Below are 20,242 nucleotides of genomic sequence, written 5' to 3' on the forward strand. Positions count from 1 at the left end.
ACGATTATCACTCAAATAATCAATTTCTGCAATCAGTACATGTCTGTTTTATTTGCTGGTATTTGTTCCTGCACTGATCGCGTGTTGAGCACGTTGTTCCCCCTGTCCCTGTTGTCACCATTCGTGGTTAGGGGGCGTCCAAGTCTCAGGAGAAACGGCTGCCTTCTCTCCATTCGCTGAAACCATAGGTGTGTCAGGGGGGGTGCGCCCTGTCTCCTCCAGCTGTCAGTCATGACGCCACTTCCTGCGGGTGGTAGATCCATGGAGCTGCTTTGTATGGACATGGTGGGGGATTTTTGACAGCGGCAGCGCTGCTGGGAAACAAACAAGGACGTGGTCGGGGTCGGGGACTATTTTTTCCCTCCTCGATCCTCTCTCGATCTCGCGCAGAATACTTCTCAACCCAGCGAGATTTCTGAGGATATGTCGGCTTGGAAGTGGGCTGTCTTTTGAAAGGTAGATGTCTTGGTTTTGGCATTTTATCCAGAGAAATACACCCGCCTGCAGCAGCTGAGAGACTGTCTGTGAGGGAATTTGGTTCCATGTGCAGAGATGGTTGCAGCCCAAAAAGCAGCATGTTCTCCAGTTTTAGTTTGTGCACTTTCAAGACTAAAACTATCCCAATATTGTTTACAGGCAACTGGGAAACATTGATCAATTCTTCCTGTGATTATAAGACAGTTGTTATTGTGGAGAGGCATTCAGTTTGCACGCCTGCGCAGCAAAAGTGGCGTTTGAGCATGGATAGTGAACACCTCTATTCGTTAGTAAGCCACGCATTAAACACAAAGGCTATTATTGGGTTGTTTGTGCGCACTGTTGCCCTAACGGCTAAAAAGAAACAGTTAGTTTGCTTGTTATTGAGGCCTCAGCATACATGTGTGGTGTAGGCGGCAGTAGGCCTACTGTTGACAGTGACAATAATGTCAAAAGGTCAATGCTGTGTGATTCATAAGTGAGCGTCAACACTTGACCCTGGCCTGGATCACTGGTGGTGCTTTTATTGCTAGGAGCACCTGCATAATCCCTGCATAAAATCTGATGGATTATTAATGTAGTGTGTTTACAACGTGTGGCAAGGTTCTCAAATTTAGAGATGGAGTTTGGGACCTGTTTTCTAGTTTAAAATATGTATTACATGAAGAAAATGTGACAGGAAATGGGGGGAAACAAACAGAGTGTCATCCAACATGTTCCCCAGCTGGACTTGAACCAGGCTTTCAGGACATACTTGTAATATTGACTGGAAATTATGGATTCTTATGATAGTTTATGATTGGGGATTCATGATTTGCAGCAGACTGTAAAGTGTTAGATAGACGAATAGGCAAAGCAGCGGTTAATAAATAACTTCAGGTGCTGTGAAGTTAATGCTAGAATAACACAGAAACATCTTTCCACATCTCAGTGACTCCTCTCCTTTTGTGAACATTCATATCTAACAGAAGTGGTTCACAAGAACTCAGTTACAATATCATTCATTTACCAATGCCTGAAAAATGAAACTGTAGTTGTTAACCATGTGCTTACTTAAGTTCAGAGCTCTACACAGTCAGAAACACAGCCTCATATTCAGATAACTTCATTTGCGACATTGTGCGAACTGATAACGCAGTCTGTCTTTGAGGTGTGACAAATGTGAAATGTGAGCCAAATCCTGCTGTACCTGTGACGTCTCTCTAGTCTAAACAATATAGGTATGCAGCCTTTCTTTCCCGTACGTAGCAGGGTTTAATTTCAGTTGCTTACCTTTTTACCTGTCCTTTCTTATGCTTTATGCTGAATTGCCTGATATGCAGGGCCGTCCCTGGCCAACTTGGGGCCCCAAGCAACATTGTGAGATGAGCCCCCCCCCCCAAACCGACAGGAGTGAAAAAAAATGTTTTTGAAACAAAGTACTTTGCAGATATAATTCCTGTTTTTTATTATTATTATCAACACAGTTACTTTTTTTATACAGTGAGGTAAATGTTAAATGTGCATGTATGTCGTTCAGTATGCGTTCACAGGTGAATAAGTCTGCATTTCCTGCCAAATACTACCCAGGGTTTCCCACACATAGACTATACTTGGGCGGGCCGCCCAGGTATATTAACGGCCGCCCAAGTATATTTCGCGACCCATTTAATTTATTTATTTATTTTTAATAAATTTTATTTTTTATTTTATTCGTCCGTGACCACGACGCCATCTGCGATCGATTAACTTGTAGACAATGATCCCTCGCTCCCTTGCTCTGATCTCGCCTCCTTCTGGCCTGTTAAGTGGCCTGCCTCACACAGGGTGACTGGCTGTCCACATGATGTGGCCTGCCGACATGGCCACTGTCATACAGATCATAAATCAAAGCCCTTGATTGGTCTCTGTGTGTCATTCAAGCTCGGGATAACCTCAGCTCAGGTGAGGTAAAGGACTCTGAGTGTTTAGATAGTTAACTTAGTCTAAGTTCTCAGTGGGTCTCAAACGGTGTCGTCACCATTTATGTAAACACATATTTCCATTTGAGAGGGTAGTGATTGGTCTAATGGATAGTGAGGTGGGCTGAAGATCGGAAGGCTGTGAGTTCAAATCCCGCCAGGAACACCACCACTGGTGTGCCCTTGAGTAAGGCACTTAGCCCTTAGTTACTCCAGGGAGAATGTCCCTGTAATCGGTCATTATAAGTCGCTTTGGATAAAAGCGTCAGCTAAATGAAATGTAATGTGATTAGTAAAATATGCATGAAAAAATAAATAAAAAGTTAACTAGGTGAAAAAAGGTAAGATACACTTTTAAAACTTGTTGAGAGAAAACTAGTCTTTGCTGCTGCGTCAAAGAGGAGCAGGGGGAGAGGAGGGAGAGGGGGGAGAGGAGGGAGACAGGAGAGGCTGATTCAGGAGCACAGACACACTCACAACTATAAATGAACCAAAACTAAATTAATAAACAAGTTTCAGTGTTTTTTCATATTGGAAATGGGATGTTATTGGTTATGGCCATGATTTTATGATTATTGAAATGTATACAGTTCTGTTTCATATAGGTGTTTCCATAGATCTAGTCTCTTTATTTCCCCCTCAAAATGCACCAGATTGATGCATTTAACTCCAAAATAAAAAATAAAATCTTACCGGGGGGGCATGCCCCTGGACCCCCCTAGAGGATTTGAGGTCGATCCCCACTAAAAATCACATGGATAGGTTCCTAAATACATTAATAAATACATTTATTTTTTTAAATAGTAACCCATTTCCATACGTTCATGTGTGGGTAGTAGATTTAAACTATAGGGCTATCATTATGGACCCTGCCTGTACCTGTACCTGTTCGCTCTGCCATCGCGTGAAGGGTCTGCTAACAAGCGACCAACAGAAAGGTTAATGTTGTTGCACGTCACCTCAACCCCCCCCCGCTACCTCAACCCCCCCCCCGCTACCACCACCCCCCAAAGTATATTTCAGATCTGTGGGAAACACTGGCAGTTAATGGACCAGCACCAGAGGCATTCCCATACACACAGGCGTTGGAGCTGTTCTTCATGAAATCCCAGAAGGATGAAGTGCACAGTGCACAGTTAAAACTCTTTCTGTGCGCTAAAAAGCAACTTCCAACTTTTCTTAAATAATTTGATCTTTTGTTTTGAGTGTAATATGACATTGGGGCTGAACCACAGCGACTCATGGTGAAAGTTTGTTTACTTTTTTTAAATGAACATGTACATTTAGTTAGGATTAGAAAGTTGCATGTTGAGGTTTCGCGCTTTATTGCCATGTTTTCTAAACTTGAGACTTTGCAGTTGATCTGAAGACTTAAAACTCAGTCCTCCATGCACCGGACCTTTACCCTCCCACCCTTACTTGCTAATCCTTAAAGCCAGTTTTCACATTGACGTGGAGTTTACCTGGTGGTCAAAGTTCAAAGGTCTAGCCTCAGAACCACCTTATCATTCTGATGAGTGTGGTTAGACATGCATTAGTTACAGTATGGCGTTATGTTTGACAAAGTGACAGTTATTTTTATTTGTGTCTGTTCACCCAGAAAAACATCATTTTTTTCCTCTTTAGACTTAGGAGTAAATCACTTCCAGAAATGTTCCAAGAGATAAAATCGAAATATGCACCGAACCCTGATCAAATAGTAATAGCAAATATTGTCCATGTGGGTGGAGTCACGAAATCAAGACAATCGGATAGTGTCATTCAAAAATGAAGAATATTTAAATAAACCATTTTTATGTTTTTTGCAAACACAGTGGATATTTCCACCAATGCTTCCCCCCCCAAGATTCCACTAGACTAGGAGGATTTGGATCTTACCTGCTCTATCTGCAGAACCTTATTTTACTTGCAAGTGGGAATGTTTTTTTCTGAAGGTGTGGTGACCGTGAGTCGGTTGGTGCTTGTAATTCATCATCAAGCTCTGCTGTTGTAATCGTAGCACACAATGCTTTAAAGATAACGTTATCTCTCATGCACAATGCATGCAAAATGACTTTAGCAACAAACTGTCTGCCCATGCTCTAACAATGCATGGGCAGAGATCCCGTTACCCTTTGAGTCAGACTTATGGGAAATGTCCATGCTGTTTTCTCTATAAGTAGTTTCTGTCCAACTCTTCTCCTGCATGTTGACAGTTGTGTCTGCAGGAACCTGACACCTGTAATCAGTTTTCTGCCTGGGTGCATTCACAGCCTGGTGTGACAGACTTTTAGAAGAAGAAACAAGTTCAGAGTTTTCCCCCTTCAGCTTCTCAAACAGGACTTTCAGGTTCTGTCTTCAAGTGCTGAGTCTCAAGAGTTCATCATGCGTCTCTGTTGCGGGTCCACACAGAGATGTGTTGTAAATATGATTAGCAACAAGAATAATGTTCCACAGACCTATTTTTGAGTCTGGGTCACCACCACCTGCAATATGTATTCGGTATAGTTTTAAGAGCATGTGTAAGACAAGTAACTGTCATCGAAATCTGACATTTGCTATGTGTGCATTTAAAAGAGGCTAAGAGAGTGTAATTGCAAAAAGCCTCTTCCACCGATTTTAAACACTCAACACACAAGTTTAACACTGCCTTGTTATCGAATGTTTAGGTTCATTTGCGATTTTGTTATTCCTCATCTGTCAAAGCAACCCCCCCCAAAAAAGAAAATATACAGGTTTTAAGTGTTTCCCAAACGCAGTTAGACACAAATGTGTGTACAGCTGCTCCAGATGGCTGCACTCGAATGGTGAGACGAGATGCAATATTATCTGAATCTCAACGCCTGTCAACGAAAAATTCATGGAAAACAGGAAAAGTTTCGAAAAAATCGGATGTTTCTTAAACTGCTTTAGGACCAAGATGGGCTCAGAACAGTCTCATAATACACACATGCACAGAGAAGGATTCACACTTGTATTTCATGATCCTCAAAAAGGAGTCACACTTGTATTTCCAGATCCACACTTGTGTTTTTCAATGCACACACACACAATATGTTCCGATGAAACGGAACAATATGTTCCGTTTCATATACATGTAATTAAAATCAAAATACAGAAAAAAGTTTTTTTTATCTATAGCCAATCAGATGTCTCCTCCATTCTAAGCCAATCACATGAGCGTGCCCCCACGAGGGTATGATTTATTGCGTTCATGACGTAGCGCTTCATGTACGCATTTTGCGCTGTCCGGAGCTGACAGGTCCATGGAGCTAATCTCAGGACACCACTCTCAGTACTTTGCCACTTTCCGAACAGGAAATGCACGCAAATATAATATGTTATATTATTAAGGTACAGCGCCACTTTCCGAACCATTAATGAATGCCTCTGTACACAAAAACAGCAGGCAACACCGTTTTAAATGTGTGTTTCCTGTATGGCGAATACTGCTTTATTTATGTCTGTATGAAGTTGTTGTGAGTGTGGAGGGAGCAGCTACAGGTTAGCTTAGCCTAATCGATCAGTGGCCTCTACTACGAAGCCAGTTCTACAGAACCTGGATATCTCTGAGTTATCTGGCTTAACTAATCCTAACAAGCGAGAACCCGCTAAGCGGTCCTACGACCATACTTGCCAACCTTGAGACCTCAGAAATTGGGAGCATTTCAAGCTGTTACGCAGCGTCCACACGGCGGCGTGCGTTGAAGCTTGCCGGTGAGCTTGTTTGAAACTCGACCAACAACCAATCACATGAATCTCCCACCCCGGACACACAAGCACGCGGTTTGATTGGGTAGAGCTTGTACTGGCATATGATATGATTGGCTGACGCTTCCGCCGAAGCTTCAAAAGTTGAACATTGCTCAACTTTTGAAGAGAGCAAAGCGAAGCAACGCTCCCACAATGCAGTTCGGCAAAGCGTGACGTCACCCCATTCAAAGTGAATGGGCAGAAGCGTTGAAGCTTCAACGCACGCCACCGTGTGGACGGGCCGTTAGAACTGTTAGCGCCAGAGCCTCGCAGCGGGGAAACATCTACACATGCTTATTGTAGTTGTAAGTGCAATGCCTCGCTGCCTGTAGCACCATCCTTGATGGAGCATATGTGTGGGCTGGACCTGTATTTTACAGGAAATGAGTGAGCAGAGGGTAGAGTTGTCCATTCTTGTTCTGTTTTCTGTGACTATCTTCTCAGACTTTCAGTTGCACGCACTACCAAATAGACGCACTACCATGGAAACCAAACAATGGTGTACCTGTATTAAAGTCCGAGTGGAAACAGTCGTGAGTAAATCTGATTTAGTCAGAAATCGGGAGAAATGCGGGAGACATATGACCCCGGGAAGAAACCGGGAGAGGGCAATGAAATCCGGAGGGTTGGCAAGTTTGCCTACGACGCTGGTTATCAACTCGGTAAATCAACCCAGGGTTTCTCTGTCCGGCCGAGCGCGCTTTCACATGAAAGGGACGGGGTGAGCAACATTTGACCAATCACAAACATGGACAAGCGTACTGACAGCGCAACGTCATACATGAAAAGTAAACTATAATAGACAAATATGAAGAAGTTAAACTTTAAATATCCATGACATAAACACTTAATCCAGGATAAAGCAACGTAGTTGCACCTGCAAGGTCAATACAGAACAGCTGGTACAAAAAAAACTACCGAGTGTTTGAATGCGTACATTAACAGTTTTATGATATCACTGCCCCATCTAAGACATGAGTGGATCTGACTTTAATTACCTTTGATTCAAGTGTTTCGTCAACTTAATGTGTTTAAAATAACACTTCTGCATACAGTAGATATTTGACAAGTGTATAAGTGTTGCACGGCCAGATACGGCTCAAGAAGCTGACTCAGATGAATGAGGCGTATAAACACAGTGATGCGATTATTCGCATTGCGTCCGGTGTGAACGCACCATTATTACAAGTATTATATAATTACAAAATAAAATCGCCACTCTCAGTACAGCGCCACTTTCCGAACAGGAAAAGCAGGCGAATACAATATTTGATATTGTTATTGTTATTAATTATAATATATATATAAATAAAGACTTTGTGTATTTTAGTTACACCCGCTATTGATTCATTTTGTCAACATTGGACCTTGACACCGTCCACATAGCTATAGTGAAGTAATATAATTGAAAACATTAAGCCTCTTTGATTTAATAATCGGAGCTGAAAGCTCTCTGTCATCTCATATAAAGCCCCTGTTACGGCTGTATGTATTCCCTGTTTCTTTTCCCTTTGGTTCCTCTGTCTACCCAGGTGTGCTGCATTGCTGTAACGAGGTTCAGATGAGGTGCACCTCTGGGTCAGTGGTGGAATTTTGTTAGCCCCATAGGGCCATTTTAAAGGTGGGGCATAAGCATTCTGCTGCTGCACTGGAGCTTTTAAGCACTTCCTTCTCCAGGTGCACCTCGTCTGAACCTCGTTACAGCAATGCAGCACACCTGGGTAGAGGAACCAAAGGGAAAAGAAACAGGGAATACATACAGCCGTAACACCTCCACCCTTAAAACAATGAATAAATAGAAAACTAACACCATACTATTCTATTCATTGAAATTAATGTGGAATTTCAGTGACTTTTATCAAGGCTGTATGCAAGGCAGCTAATACACTTAAGCACACCAAACTTAATATATCAATATATAAATGCATTAGATCAGACAACAGGTTAAAGACTGCTGACAAAAGGTGTCAACCTGGGTCAAATGTGGAACGACAAGATATTTTCAAACTCTAAAACAGGGCCAACTAAGATGCTGCCACACAAGTAGCCAAATTAATTCAAACAAAATGGCTACCACCATGAGGTGACAAAAAAACTAAAAAGCCAAACCAAGTTACTGCGTTTACCAACACACAAATCGTAACAGACATGTCCAACACAATGTGGAGTGCAACAGCCACAGACCTAAAGGATCACCACAAGTAGACCAACTACAAAGTTGCTGCCATTCACTAATAGCAACACTATGATCCAACACGAGTGAACTGCCACTACCACAACACAAAAATGGACACCATGTGATCTTCCAACCACATGCACAAGTTACTGTGATGGATGCAGGAAACCAGCAACACAAGCTCACTTGACGAACCGGTATGAGCACACTAAACTACTAATTTGCTACAATTAAATACATGACAACAACACACAAGTGACCACCAACAAGTGGACTGCAACAACCACAACACACATGGTCAACTGTAGTAAATACACAATGTTGCCCACTTACACTTAAGCAGCAACCCGAAATTGACCCAACTAATGTGGACTGCAGATACCACCACCTAAAGTCACATACCACAAGTTACTGAACGTGCATTTATTATAGCTCCACAAGTGGCCAAACAAAAAGTAGAGTCAAAAGTTGCTGTGCAAAAACTGGGAAAACAAGCAATAGTGAGGCACCCCAACCCTGAGCTGTTGATGGAGATGGCTAACTAACCTAGCTAGTCTTCAGTGGCTTTCCGAGCTCGAGGCGACTTTAAACGCTGAACTCAGTGCATCACCGAAGGCCATAGATATAGCCTAAAGCCATACACTGAAGCGTACCCCCACTCAGGATTACCACCAAAAATAAGAAAGGCAAAACAAAAAAGTGGCAAGATCTTCAAACCTGCCCGGTGACTAACTAGCCAGGGTGCTCCACACTGAAATTGCAAGCTGGTGAAACAATTAAATGCCCAACTAAACAAACAGCAACAACCACACATTAACTCAAACAAAATCACTCCACAAAGCAAACGGCCACTAGATACAGACAAATGCTTACAAATTGACCTAATATCATATATAATCGCAATTATGCCACATCAAGGTGGAACGCTCTTCCCACAACTGTAAAGGAAAGTAAAACTATACTTACCTTCAAAACCTCTCTTAAAGAGCACCTTCGGGGGAGAGCATTGCAAAACTGGCCCCGGTAATGGTACAAATCTCAACCTGTCGTTCAATGGACAGCTTCCCCCCCCCCATCTATGTATATACTCGCATTTTAGACTCTGTTACTAACTGTATATCTGTAGACTTGGTATGTCTTAAATGTCCGGTTAGGATGTATTAGAACGAAATCTAAAATGAAAATTGTAAACAAGCAATCTGTATGTAAAAAAAAAAAAAAACCACCTGTATGTAAATTGTAAATAAGCCATCTGTATGTCTTATATGTCTTATATGTCTTAAATGACATGATGAATTGGAAATGGGGGACCCTGATGTAAACAAGACGAAAGTCTTTCTCTGGTCTGCATCCCCTTAACAATTGTATGTTTTGAGCTGTACTGTACTGTACCCAATATACAAGCTGTTAATAAACTTTTCAATCAATCAATCAATCAAACCTCACCTCATGGACATTCAATCCCGGACGAGTCCCCATTTGTTATGCCCCACCTTTAAAATGGCCCTATGGGGTTAACAAAATTCCACCACTGACCCAAATAGAACACGAAAGACACCTTTAAAATCATCAAATCCATAGGATTTATTATAACACATCAAATGTTTAATTATCCATCCTAGGATGAGAGGCAGAAGCACAGCAGTCCCCACACCAGAGGCCTCCCTCTTCTGCTACTGCACTGGAGCTTTTAAGCACTTCCTTCCCCAGGTGCACCTCGTCTGTACCTCGTTACATTAATGCAGCACACCTGGGTAGAGGAACCAAAGGGAAAAGAAACAGGGAATACATACAGCCGTAACCGCCCCGGACACACCAAGCCGATTTTGGCCGTCGTATGGATGTCAGGCCGACGATGAGCGTCCTGTCGGCCTACTCAGATTGGTGTGTCCCGCACCATCGTGTCTTTTTAGCCGTGCCGACACTTTTTTGGCCGAAAACCTACCGATTCTACATGCGCATTTGATCGCTCGGCAATCGACCAAAGGCTGTCGGTCAAATAAATCACTCTGATTGGCTGTTCAGCTAGTGAATCAGTGCATGAGAAGCGAAACGGAAGTGAGGGACCCAAACAAACTATTAAGAAGGCAAATCTGAGATTTAATTTAACTCCAGCTCTCGACACAGGTTCGGGAAAGCCCCATGAGCTTCTCGCTGTAGAGTGGAAATGGAACGCACATGCTATTTGTTGTTTGTTTATATCACGCAGTCTGTTCTTCTTCTCTTGGTGTATCACACAGTCTGTCTTCCGGTTGTTGCCTCTTTTGAATGACGAATACACACTACCGCCGCCTGCTGGTAAGGAGAGTTATTGCCACTCACGCATGCGCAGTTCGTACGTGCTACTTGGCTGTCGGCTGAAGTCTTTGCTGTGTGTTCCAGTGCGACTGTTGGCCAAGACGCAGGAGACGTGAGGCGACACAACAGTCGGGTCCGTCTGTGTGAGTTATTTGGTGTCAGCTTGGTGTGTCCCTACCTTAACATACACTAAAAATAAAGACGACTATACTACGGTCCTTCGGTCCTGAGATTAGCGCCTGCAGGCAGGCTCCTTGGACCTGTCAGCTCCGGACAGCGCAAAATGCGTATATGAAGTGCTACATCATGAACGCAATAAATCATACCCTCGTGGGGCACGCTCATGTGATTGGCTTAGAATGGAGGAGACATCTGATTGGCTATAGATAGAAAAAATTACAAGTACGAATCGGTTGACCGTCAGGGGAGTCTCAAAAAACCCACACACGAATGCACAGCGATCCGTGCACAGAAAGCGGTTTGTGTTTGCAGGTTCAGAGGTTTTAAACGGAAAACAAATGTGTGGATCAAAAATACATATGTAAAACTTTTTCCTGTATTTTGATTTTATTTACATGTATATGAAACGGAACACATTTGTGTGTGTGCATTGAAAAACACGAGTGTGGATCCGGAAATACAAGTGTGACTCCTTCTGTGTGCATGTGTGTATCATGAGACTGTTCTGAGCCCATAGAATAGTCCTTACAAAATGCAACCTCCTCATTTGTGTAATTGATGCCACTCATGCCATAATGCAATGCAAAAATGGGTCTCAGTCAAACTAATGCACACACATTGGTGTAGTTGACTATGTAGTTATTCAAGTTATTCTTCTTTTCCTTCACAGTCATCGAGATAGAGTACCTACATATTTAGCACTGTGATGAGTTGTAGAATCCCTCAGCTGAGCAGTGTTTTGCCATCTTATAAACCCTCAAACTCATGAATGTGTTATTTAAACTGAACTTCATGGGTCATATTTCACCTTCTTTGTTGGTACCTGTAGTAACACACCCACTCCATGCAACTCAGTGTTTGTACACCGTGCTATTTCCAGTCCGAGTGTGGTCTTTGCGGCTGTTTGTCGTCACTCGTAAGTCCTGTTTGTCTTGCTCCTTGTGTCCTCTATCGCCCTGCTTCGACCTTCCTCTGAGCCCGGTCTATTCCCCTCTGATCCTTCCTTAGGAATAAAGTCCTTCTGGGCTGAATATGATTGAGCCCCTCCAGCCAGACTTACAGTAAGCTGCTCTGGACCGAGATTGACTGTGGAGGGATGCTGTATGTAAGCTCAGTGCGTGGGGACTGCACAGGAGGAATTTCTCAGTCTTTTGAAAAAAGTAGATTCTAACATCATCCTTTTTGTCACCTCCAATCCAGGTTTTTTTTAACTTCTTATGTGAGACTCATATCTCTTAAACATCCTGTTTTTCCAAGACCAACTCATTGTCGAATTTGAAATGCAGTCAATGGCTTCTGATCCTGATCCGTTGTTAGCCACGGCCTATAGAAATCTTCATCAATGACCCATCCAGGGACTTATCTACTCTCCCGCTCTTATTCTATTACCGCTGAAGCACACTCTCTTTCAACTCTTCTCATAAGCCAAGACAGAAATGCGTTCATCGGTTTTAACGTCATCTTATGTCCGTTTTGTTTGTTTTGTGTATCAGAGACCTTTGACATTTGCATGGAAATTGACAGTGTTAATTAACAAAAAGATGTTAAGGAAAATGATTGCTACAAGACACAACCCAACCATCAGCTAATATTTTTGTATATTGGGTATTTTCATTAGGTGATGGCGAAGTGAGTGCAGGCAAAATACTGAATACATCAATAAAACCAGCATCTTCTGCCTACTTGCTGCATGTAGGAAGCCAAAATCAAATGTTTAATGTGTTGTAATGCTCAGTGATCCCACTACAGAAGCCAATCAGAGTTGTTTGACCAGTGTGGCGCATGCCTCCCCTCAAACACGTAGCTGGTTTGGCAGCCAGAAAAGGGGAACTCAGGACTCCAGTGTCATGCTGGAAAATGTAATAAGATACACACAGTTGTCTGCGCAGAGAGAAATGTATTCCAGCATCATGTTGTTCTCATCTCACTTGGTGATTTCTGCACTCTGACACTCCCCTTTATATTGTTTGCCAGTAACGCAGAAACTCCCCTAAAACATTTTCTGGAAAGTTCTTGAGCCAACCCAGTGCAAAGATGATTTAAGGTGAAGCTGAAGGGTTGAAGACTGCTCTTTCTGATGCCTTATTAGAGTAGAGCTGCTGGTAGTGAGTATTTTTTTTAAATCTTTAGATTGTTTGATACATTTTTTCTTCTCTAACATTTTAGGAAATTCAAAGAAAAGCCCATCAAAAGTAGTGATTTTAAATCTTTAAGTTGATCATTTTGACCACTCAACAATCCAAAACCCATATGTATAAAATGAACTACAGTATAAAGCCAGAACTAGCTGAAGTTTAGCATTTGACTCATAATTTCAGCCTCAATTTATAAGATTTGTTATTCCTGCAGATGATAGCATCATGTTAAGAATTTAAATTGTCCCTGTAATGTTGTAACATGTGTACTCTCCTCTTAAACAAAGCCTCAGCATGTACAATGTTTGATATTTCTTGGCTGCGCTGCGCTCGTTGTCAGTCAAAGTTCAGAGGCCTACAGACTGAACTTTGTCTTCTGATGTCCACTTGTTGCCAAAGGGGTCGATGGTGTTGTTATTTGGCAGAGTACAGGCTCTCTTGAACATTCCCTTCTCTTTGGCATTAGTCGTGATATGTAAATTGTGCTGGTGGAATATTTGTATTTGTAGATGACAATGTGCTCCCAAATAATGAGTCTGTACTAATGTGGTGAGTGATATTTAAATATTGCCTGTCTGTTTTCAAGCCTACAAACTTTTGAACCCTAGAATTACTCTTTATAATTGTAACAACCATATTTAAATAAGGTATGAGTACAAAGCATTTTACACACATCAGCAGAAATGGCTAAATACTGTAATCTTCTTAGATGTTTGTACAATAGTGTACAGCTCTGCTGTCCAGTTGCTGCTTGTCAGTACATGATTACTGAAATACTCAAATACAGCTTTATGACACCCAATTAAACCAATTATGGCAAAACAGGTTATAAGTGCACTTGATTGTGTTGTTGGCCCAGTGTAATAAATGTAACTGTCACTTATTATTACCCAAGCCCTACATCTGTCAAGTGGAAAAAAAGTATCTGTAAAAGATTGCAGCAGTTTATCCCTTCTGAAATGTACAGTTTGGATGAACTGCATGGAGGTTTTGAAATGGTGACCTTATTAATCCTTGCGCCTGATTTGGAAATAAGTGCAGAGTGGCAGCCAGCAGCCATCGCTTGGCACCGAATGGATGTGTTGCTTAAGGACAGCGTTGTTAGCGATTGGGCGAGCCTGCTGTTTATTCAGCTGTAACACACTGGGGTAGCTCATTGCTGAACTGCAGGTCAAGGTCGCATAGCAGCTGAGGACATTTCTCTATATGTCCTCACTGTTGCTGACACATCAGAATCAAAGCAAAGATCACACAGAATATAGTCTTATCAAGTTGATCAAATCCACTTTTTTGCAGACAAATATGTCCCATGCAATTACATTTACCATATGCTCTAAAAAGTCATTTGCTTCATTAATGTCTTTCTCAATGCTTCAGCATGCAGCCTATTGTCCTTCAGTGTTTAACAGGTTATTGGTAACTTATATTTATCTAATACTTATGGGGTCAAATGCTTAATACTGTATATTGGCAAAGTAAACAGCCATACATCTGTTGCAGACTCATGAGAAAGAAAACAGTTTCGAGATAATGGCAACTGGTCCAATTAAACATATTTTAAATAATATTTAGAAACCCTGATCTGCTCAAACTAAACCTACGCCCAAATATTCAAGATAAAAAACAAGTTCAGATGAAACATGTAGCTTTTTTTTAGGTCAATGTACACACACACACACACACACACACACACACACACACACACACACACACACACACACACATAATGATGGGCTATAAAGAGCCATATGAAGGGTCAGGTGGTCACTGCACATCCTTTATTATAACATGATACGCGGACACATTGCACCTTCTGCAGGGTGTAATGGTGCGGATGGATTTCTGTCTTATGAGTGTGTCTGAACATTTCATTGTTATGAAACTGAACACGCTGTCAATGCAGGGGTCAAACTCTGCTTGGGCTTATGCAACTGACTCTGTGTTTATTATCATACATACAATCATTTAGCAGGCAAGATTTCTGTGCTTCAGTAGCTTGAAAAATCTGACATGGTTACAGTAAAAGAGTCTCTCTTTCCTACAAACCATTGTTTTGTTATTTTTAGGTTACATGTAAATAGTGAATCTGCATCACGTTGTAACACAAATTTAATATTGTCAAAGCCAAATGCAATAGGAGTCTGGAAATGTGGAAATAATACATCCACAAACACAAACCTTAGCATGTATTTTAAATTCAATCATAACAATGATTTTGCCAACACAATAGTTTTTGACCTTTCAAGTCTAAAAATAGCAGATAAATTGGCTATTTTCTATAACTGCCATTGACCCTGAATAGACAGGGTAAGTAACCTGATAGCATAACGATTGACCTGTTAGCTATCACATGGCTCATCTGTCGCAGGCTGCAGCTAAAGTCCAATGTCTTCCGCTGTACTTTGCTCAATGTCCATAATGATAAGAGGGCGCCGGCCAGCGTATCAGCTCTGAGTGATAAGGGCTCCGTGGAGTGTTTACTCTACGGGATTGGTCCAGACTGAGCTCATAGAGAGAACTCTTTAAACACATTGACAGGCGGAGCTGGCAAGTCAGCCCCATCAGACCATATTCCCAACCACCTTTAGAGCCCCTGGGGCCCTTCTTCTGACAGGCCTGCCAGCACTCAGACCACAGGATGGGTGGATTAAACATTAACCTGTGTCTGCCTTTTCATACACACACATGCACACACATGCACACACACTGAATGATCATACAAACTTGAGGAAAGAGCTGCGTGTCATGTTGACTAAAATTGCATCGAAAACGTCAAGTTTTTGGATGAGAAAGGTAGGGCAGCAGCATTTTATTTACCTAAGTTGTGATTGGGTTTTCACATTCTATAAACTATACTTATCAACTTTGTATTTAAAAAGCAAATAGTAAAGACTGGAGGCAGTACTGCAGACAGACAGTTAGTATGCACACAGCTTATCCCTCCTCTGTCGCCTCTCTTTGCCAAGGTATGTTCTCCCGTACTTGGAAGGACTACTGTGATTTCAATAATGTTTATTTTCCACGCCTTGTTGAGACAAGCCCATACACTCATACAGCCCATACATTCATGTCTTAGTGTTCTGCCAGCTTTATCTGTGCTTTCTTGCCATCAAACTCTCTGCCGAGCATTGTCCTTATCATTTGATGGATTTGGAAAGCATATAAAGCTTTATTGGTTTCCTAAGAGACAAAAGTTCGTCATGGAGGCTGTGTTATAAAACTGGAGCAGATAGCATGAAAATGCTTGGTGAGTTATAACTTCTGAGAGTGTGTTGCTCAAAGGTGTAGGGGATTTAAAGATCATTTTCTTGAAGATCTCAGACGGCTGTGTAAACTAGCCTCACGCTGTTCTGTGTCCTTGCCTGTTGAGAGTGTAGGAGGCCGTCTGCGTTCAGAGCCTGTTTTTCTGCCTCAGCTTAAGAGCAGCTTCACGGCCTGTCTGTCTAATATGGGTCTTCACTGCGATGGATGATCAAAACATGGGGGGGCTGGGTGCACATGCTTAGCAACTGTGCAGAAATCCATCGGACAGTATGGATTATTTATGACCCACTCCTACATCCGGCCATGTGATTACTAGACTTGCTAATGTTCAAGTTCTAAAATGGGGTTTATTGATTTTGATGATGAGATATTCATTTCTAATCGTTCTATGTTTTCTTTACGTGCCCGCCCTTTGCCGCCGATTTCAAAGCGTGATCCGTGTGTCGGCATTGCAGTGGCATTGTCATGACGACCTTGGTTAGTAGTCTTTTGTCATTGTAACCCCCCGCTCACCCCCTTTTGGGCCCTAACTCCCGCCCCAAACGGCACAAACACGTATGACCTTGCCCATCTTCCTCTCAGTGTGTGAGCAGGGTTGGTTGAGTGAACACAACAGAGGTCTTGACCTTAAAAACAAAGGCTTGCTGTTACCGTAGGAACTGTTGTTTTCTTCTCTCTCTATCTCACTAGCTCACTCTGTCTCTCTGATAAAGACCTTGTACTATAGCTAAACAGGCATTCCTCTCCAGAGTGTCTCTGCCTCAATCCACAAGACCTCCGCAGACTGCAGCTAAGCAGATCTCTGTGTTTACTTTGTCTTTTTGTATGTTGGTGGCAAAACAACTTTGTACACTTTATAGCTGCTGGTAGGGGGTCATGAGTTCAGGAAAGGACTTGTGTCGTATGTTATTCGAATAGCAAGGCATGCATGCAGTTTGTGTTTTTGTAAGTCCAAATGTATCTCTTACCACTTGATCATACCGTTCCCTATGCAAATGGGGGTTAGGCAGACTGTAGCCAAGAAGCTTCTGTATTGTACTCTTGCAGCTGGGTTATGATGAGACAGTGCTGAATGAAGTGAGTGTACGTAACAGGATGTCCTCTAAGGGAAGTCCTGAGGGTCAGGAGCTAGAGGCTGAATGCTAAAGAGGTTTGCTTTAGAGCTAACACTGCCTCCATTCAGAATTCAAAGTGTATTGAGGAGTGAGTAGCCCAGTAAAGCGGTCTGCTCACACCAGGCTCCTTTTCATGTAGTGTTTTTTAACCGGTGGGAATCTTCATGTTCTTTACATTATATTCAGTTTAGTTCCCCCAGGCTGTGATGCTTGACGATTGTGGTACCTTTCCATATTTCTGGACCCTGTTTTGAACATGGAGAGGATAACTGGTTAAAAAAATGCTGTCTTTACCACTTGCTCTGTTGTCTTTTCCAAAGGCTCCAGCCCTTAGACATTAACATGTCGCATTTTTTAAATTCTTGACCTCCATGTGTCAGAACATGCATACCAAGATACCATCCAGTTCCCTTTTTGATATATTGCAAAAGCTGAAAGTGTGCTAAAACATGTGTTTTCAGTTTAGCAGCAGCTACACTGACCACCTCTGCCATACAATAAACGACTACACTTAAATCGCTTCTGAACAACTCAGAGTTGTTTTAGACAATGTGCTCCAAAGGATGGCGCACCATTTATCCATCTCCATCAATGTTATACAATGTGATAGAATTTGAGCCAGGTCTTGTTGCTGTGCTGTTATATTTATTACATGTTCGTCTATGTTTTAGTAATTGGTCTTGTTTGGTTATGCTAGCCATCTGCTAACTCTGGAAGTAGTATGGACCTTTGAGGGTTCTTCCTCCTTCTTGAAGGGTTTAAATGTAAATGAGCTATACTTTCAACCATGCTTCAATATGATCTATACTTTATGTTGCTTCTTCATTGAATACCATTCACGTCTGTCTGTCATCAGATCGTTAAAATAGACTCAAGGGGAGCACTGACGGCAGAAACATTTTAAGCATGCACACGTCCTCTACTTTTAACAGCGTATAGCACATTGCACAGTGCTGGGTAAGTTAAGGTTAAACCAAAGGCAGTCATGTGCAGAGGTGTGGATTGGCTGAGAAAAACCAGCAGCTGCTCTCTGGTAGTGGAGGGCTATTGCGTCTCATACCGGCACCCCCCACCTATAACTCCCACCTCCCCCTTGTTTGATGTTCTTAGTGGGGCCTGATGGAAAGGGCTTACTGAAGATTGACCCAGTTTACATGCAGGTCTATGAAGTTCTTACGTGATGTAAGGTGCATTCCCTCTGCTAGTCTTGAGCTTAGCCAACATGATCCTCCCAGTTCCCCACCTTGCAATTCAGCAAAATCTCATAAATGTACCGCAGAAGCCGTTCAGTCATGTCTTCTAGCCTAGTGACCTACATTCATCCCTCCACATGTCCACGTGCGCTCACCCTCTGTCTGTCTGTCCTCTGTCTTTCTCTTTCTGCAGTACTGAAAGGTGAACAAGGATAAGGTTACTGTATTTGGAGTTAATAGCTCAGGAGCAGAGAGGCCTGTGTTTGGTTATAAGATACTCCGTGTCCTTCATCGCCCTACTGTCTGCTGATCCACTATATCGACGTGCAGCACATGTTAGCGTGGATGGCTGCGGGTTGCATCGGCACTATTCATTTATTGTATATGCTGTGTTGATTCACATTTGGGAAAAAAATACAATATTACTCTTTGGTGTTGATGATGGAAATCATGTCATTAGTTTTTAACCATGCTAGTGGCTCCAATTTATGGATGGCAATGGTCAGTTGGTCAACTGTTTTGATTTCAACTCAAATTGGGCCCACAGGATTTATCCTCACAACTTTGGTGGTCAACTTTTCAATTATCTAGTAAATGATCCCAACATCTATTCAATGGATTGGCAAAACAATTGGTAAAACCATTCATGGTTGCCAGATGATGTATCCTAATGGCCATTTACATCCCTCTTCCATTCCTCTATAGCATCTCATTTTTGTTTGTGGTTTTGACTGAAATGTCTATTGCCTTAACATATTGTATGGAAGTTCATGTCTCCCTCAGGATGAACTGTAATCACTTTTGGTTTTTATTTGTCCGATAATTCAAACTTTTGCCTTTACTTAAGTCTAGACTACCTGCATGTCACATGGCACATGCATTTTGTTTATCACTAGTTACCAAATGAGCATGCTAATACACAACACTATGATGGTAAACAATATCATGTTGATATTCTCATTGTTAGCATGGTAGTATGCAGACACCCAGTCTTTCATATCAACTCATTGACCTCTTTGTCTTCCCCCTCCACCCTCCCCTTGTCTCCAGTCTGATGAGTGAGAGTGCCGGCAGCCTGCTCCTCCACCGCGATGGTCGACATGGAGAGCCACTACCATCCCCCTTCCCCCCTGGAGGACTCGATGCTGGGCAGCCCTCTTTGCGCCGATGACGACTTCCTGGGCGGCATGGAGGAGCTCCAGGACATCTCCCAGTCCATGGACAACAACCCCCTCAGCTCCTTTGATGTCCCCGAGTACCAGTCCTCCAGCAATGGCTCTGAAGGTTCCACTGTTCTAGGTGAAGACTCATTATCATTTGAATTGAAGTGATTCCTTAAATTAATTAAAATAATATGGTTTTCTGACAATGTGGTGCTTGCTGCATTCAGGATTTGTACACAGTTCCAATGTGTCTGCTGCAGCTCATTGTAATCTCCTTGTGACTGTTGTTGTTGTCAGATCAGGGTTCCTCGTTAACCCCCCTTAATCCTCTATTTGCTCCAACTGAATCTTCAGAAAGGACCCACCCTTTGGTTAATTTAACCTCCTGCCCTGACCAAAAGCAAAGATGCCTTACAACCCTTTGACAGCCCTTTATTTTCACAGGTTTTCTTTAACGCCTAACCCTTTGGGCAATACCCCTTAGACCTAATTGTTTTCTCCTGTCTCTAAGGGTCTTGTGGCATTTTCCAACCCATTTTATGCTAATTTATTTCCTTATTTATTCTTTT

General features: G+C 42.3%; 1 protein-coding gene across 4 annotated transcripts in view; it reads left to right on the top strand.

Moving 5' to 3' along the window:
* The first annotated feature begins 230 nt into the window (after positions 1-230).
* pparab (peroxisome proliferator-activated receptor alpha b) overlaps positions 231-20,242 on the top strand; it is a 38,934-nt gene continuing 18,922 nt past the window's right edge. For 2 of the 4 annotated variants that reach the window (XM_034218680.1, XM_034218679.1), the window contains exon 1: positions 19,788-19,809. Coding sequence is in view for 2 of the 4 variants with exons in the window: in XM_034218677.1 (XP_034074568.1) it covers positions 19,602-19,809 (208 nt within the window). In the remaining 2 variants the exon portion in view is untranslated. Of the gene's footprint in view, positions 457-19,560; positions 19,810-20,242 lie in introns of those variants that run through there. The other 2 variants (XM_034218677.1, XM_034218678.1) reach the window with 2 other exon arrangements.

The sequence above is a fragment of the Gymnodraco acuticeps genome, unplaced genomic scaffold (assembly GCF_902827175.1).
Source record: "Gymnodraco acuticeps unplaced genomic scaffold, fGymAcu1.1, whole genome shotgun sequence".
Lineage (NCBI taxonomy): Eukaryota > Metazoa > Chordata > Actinopteri > Perciformes > Bathydraconidae > Gymnodraco > Gymnodraco acuticeps.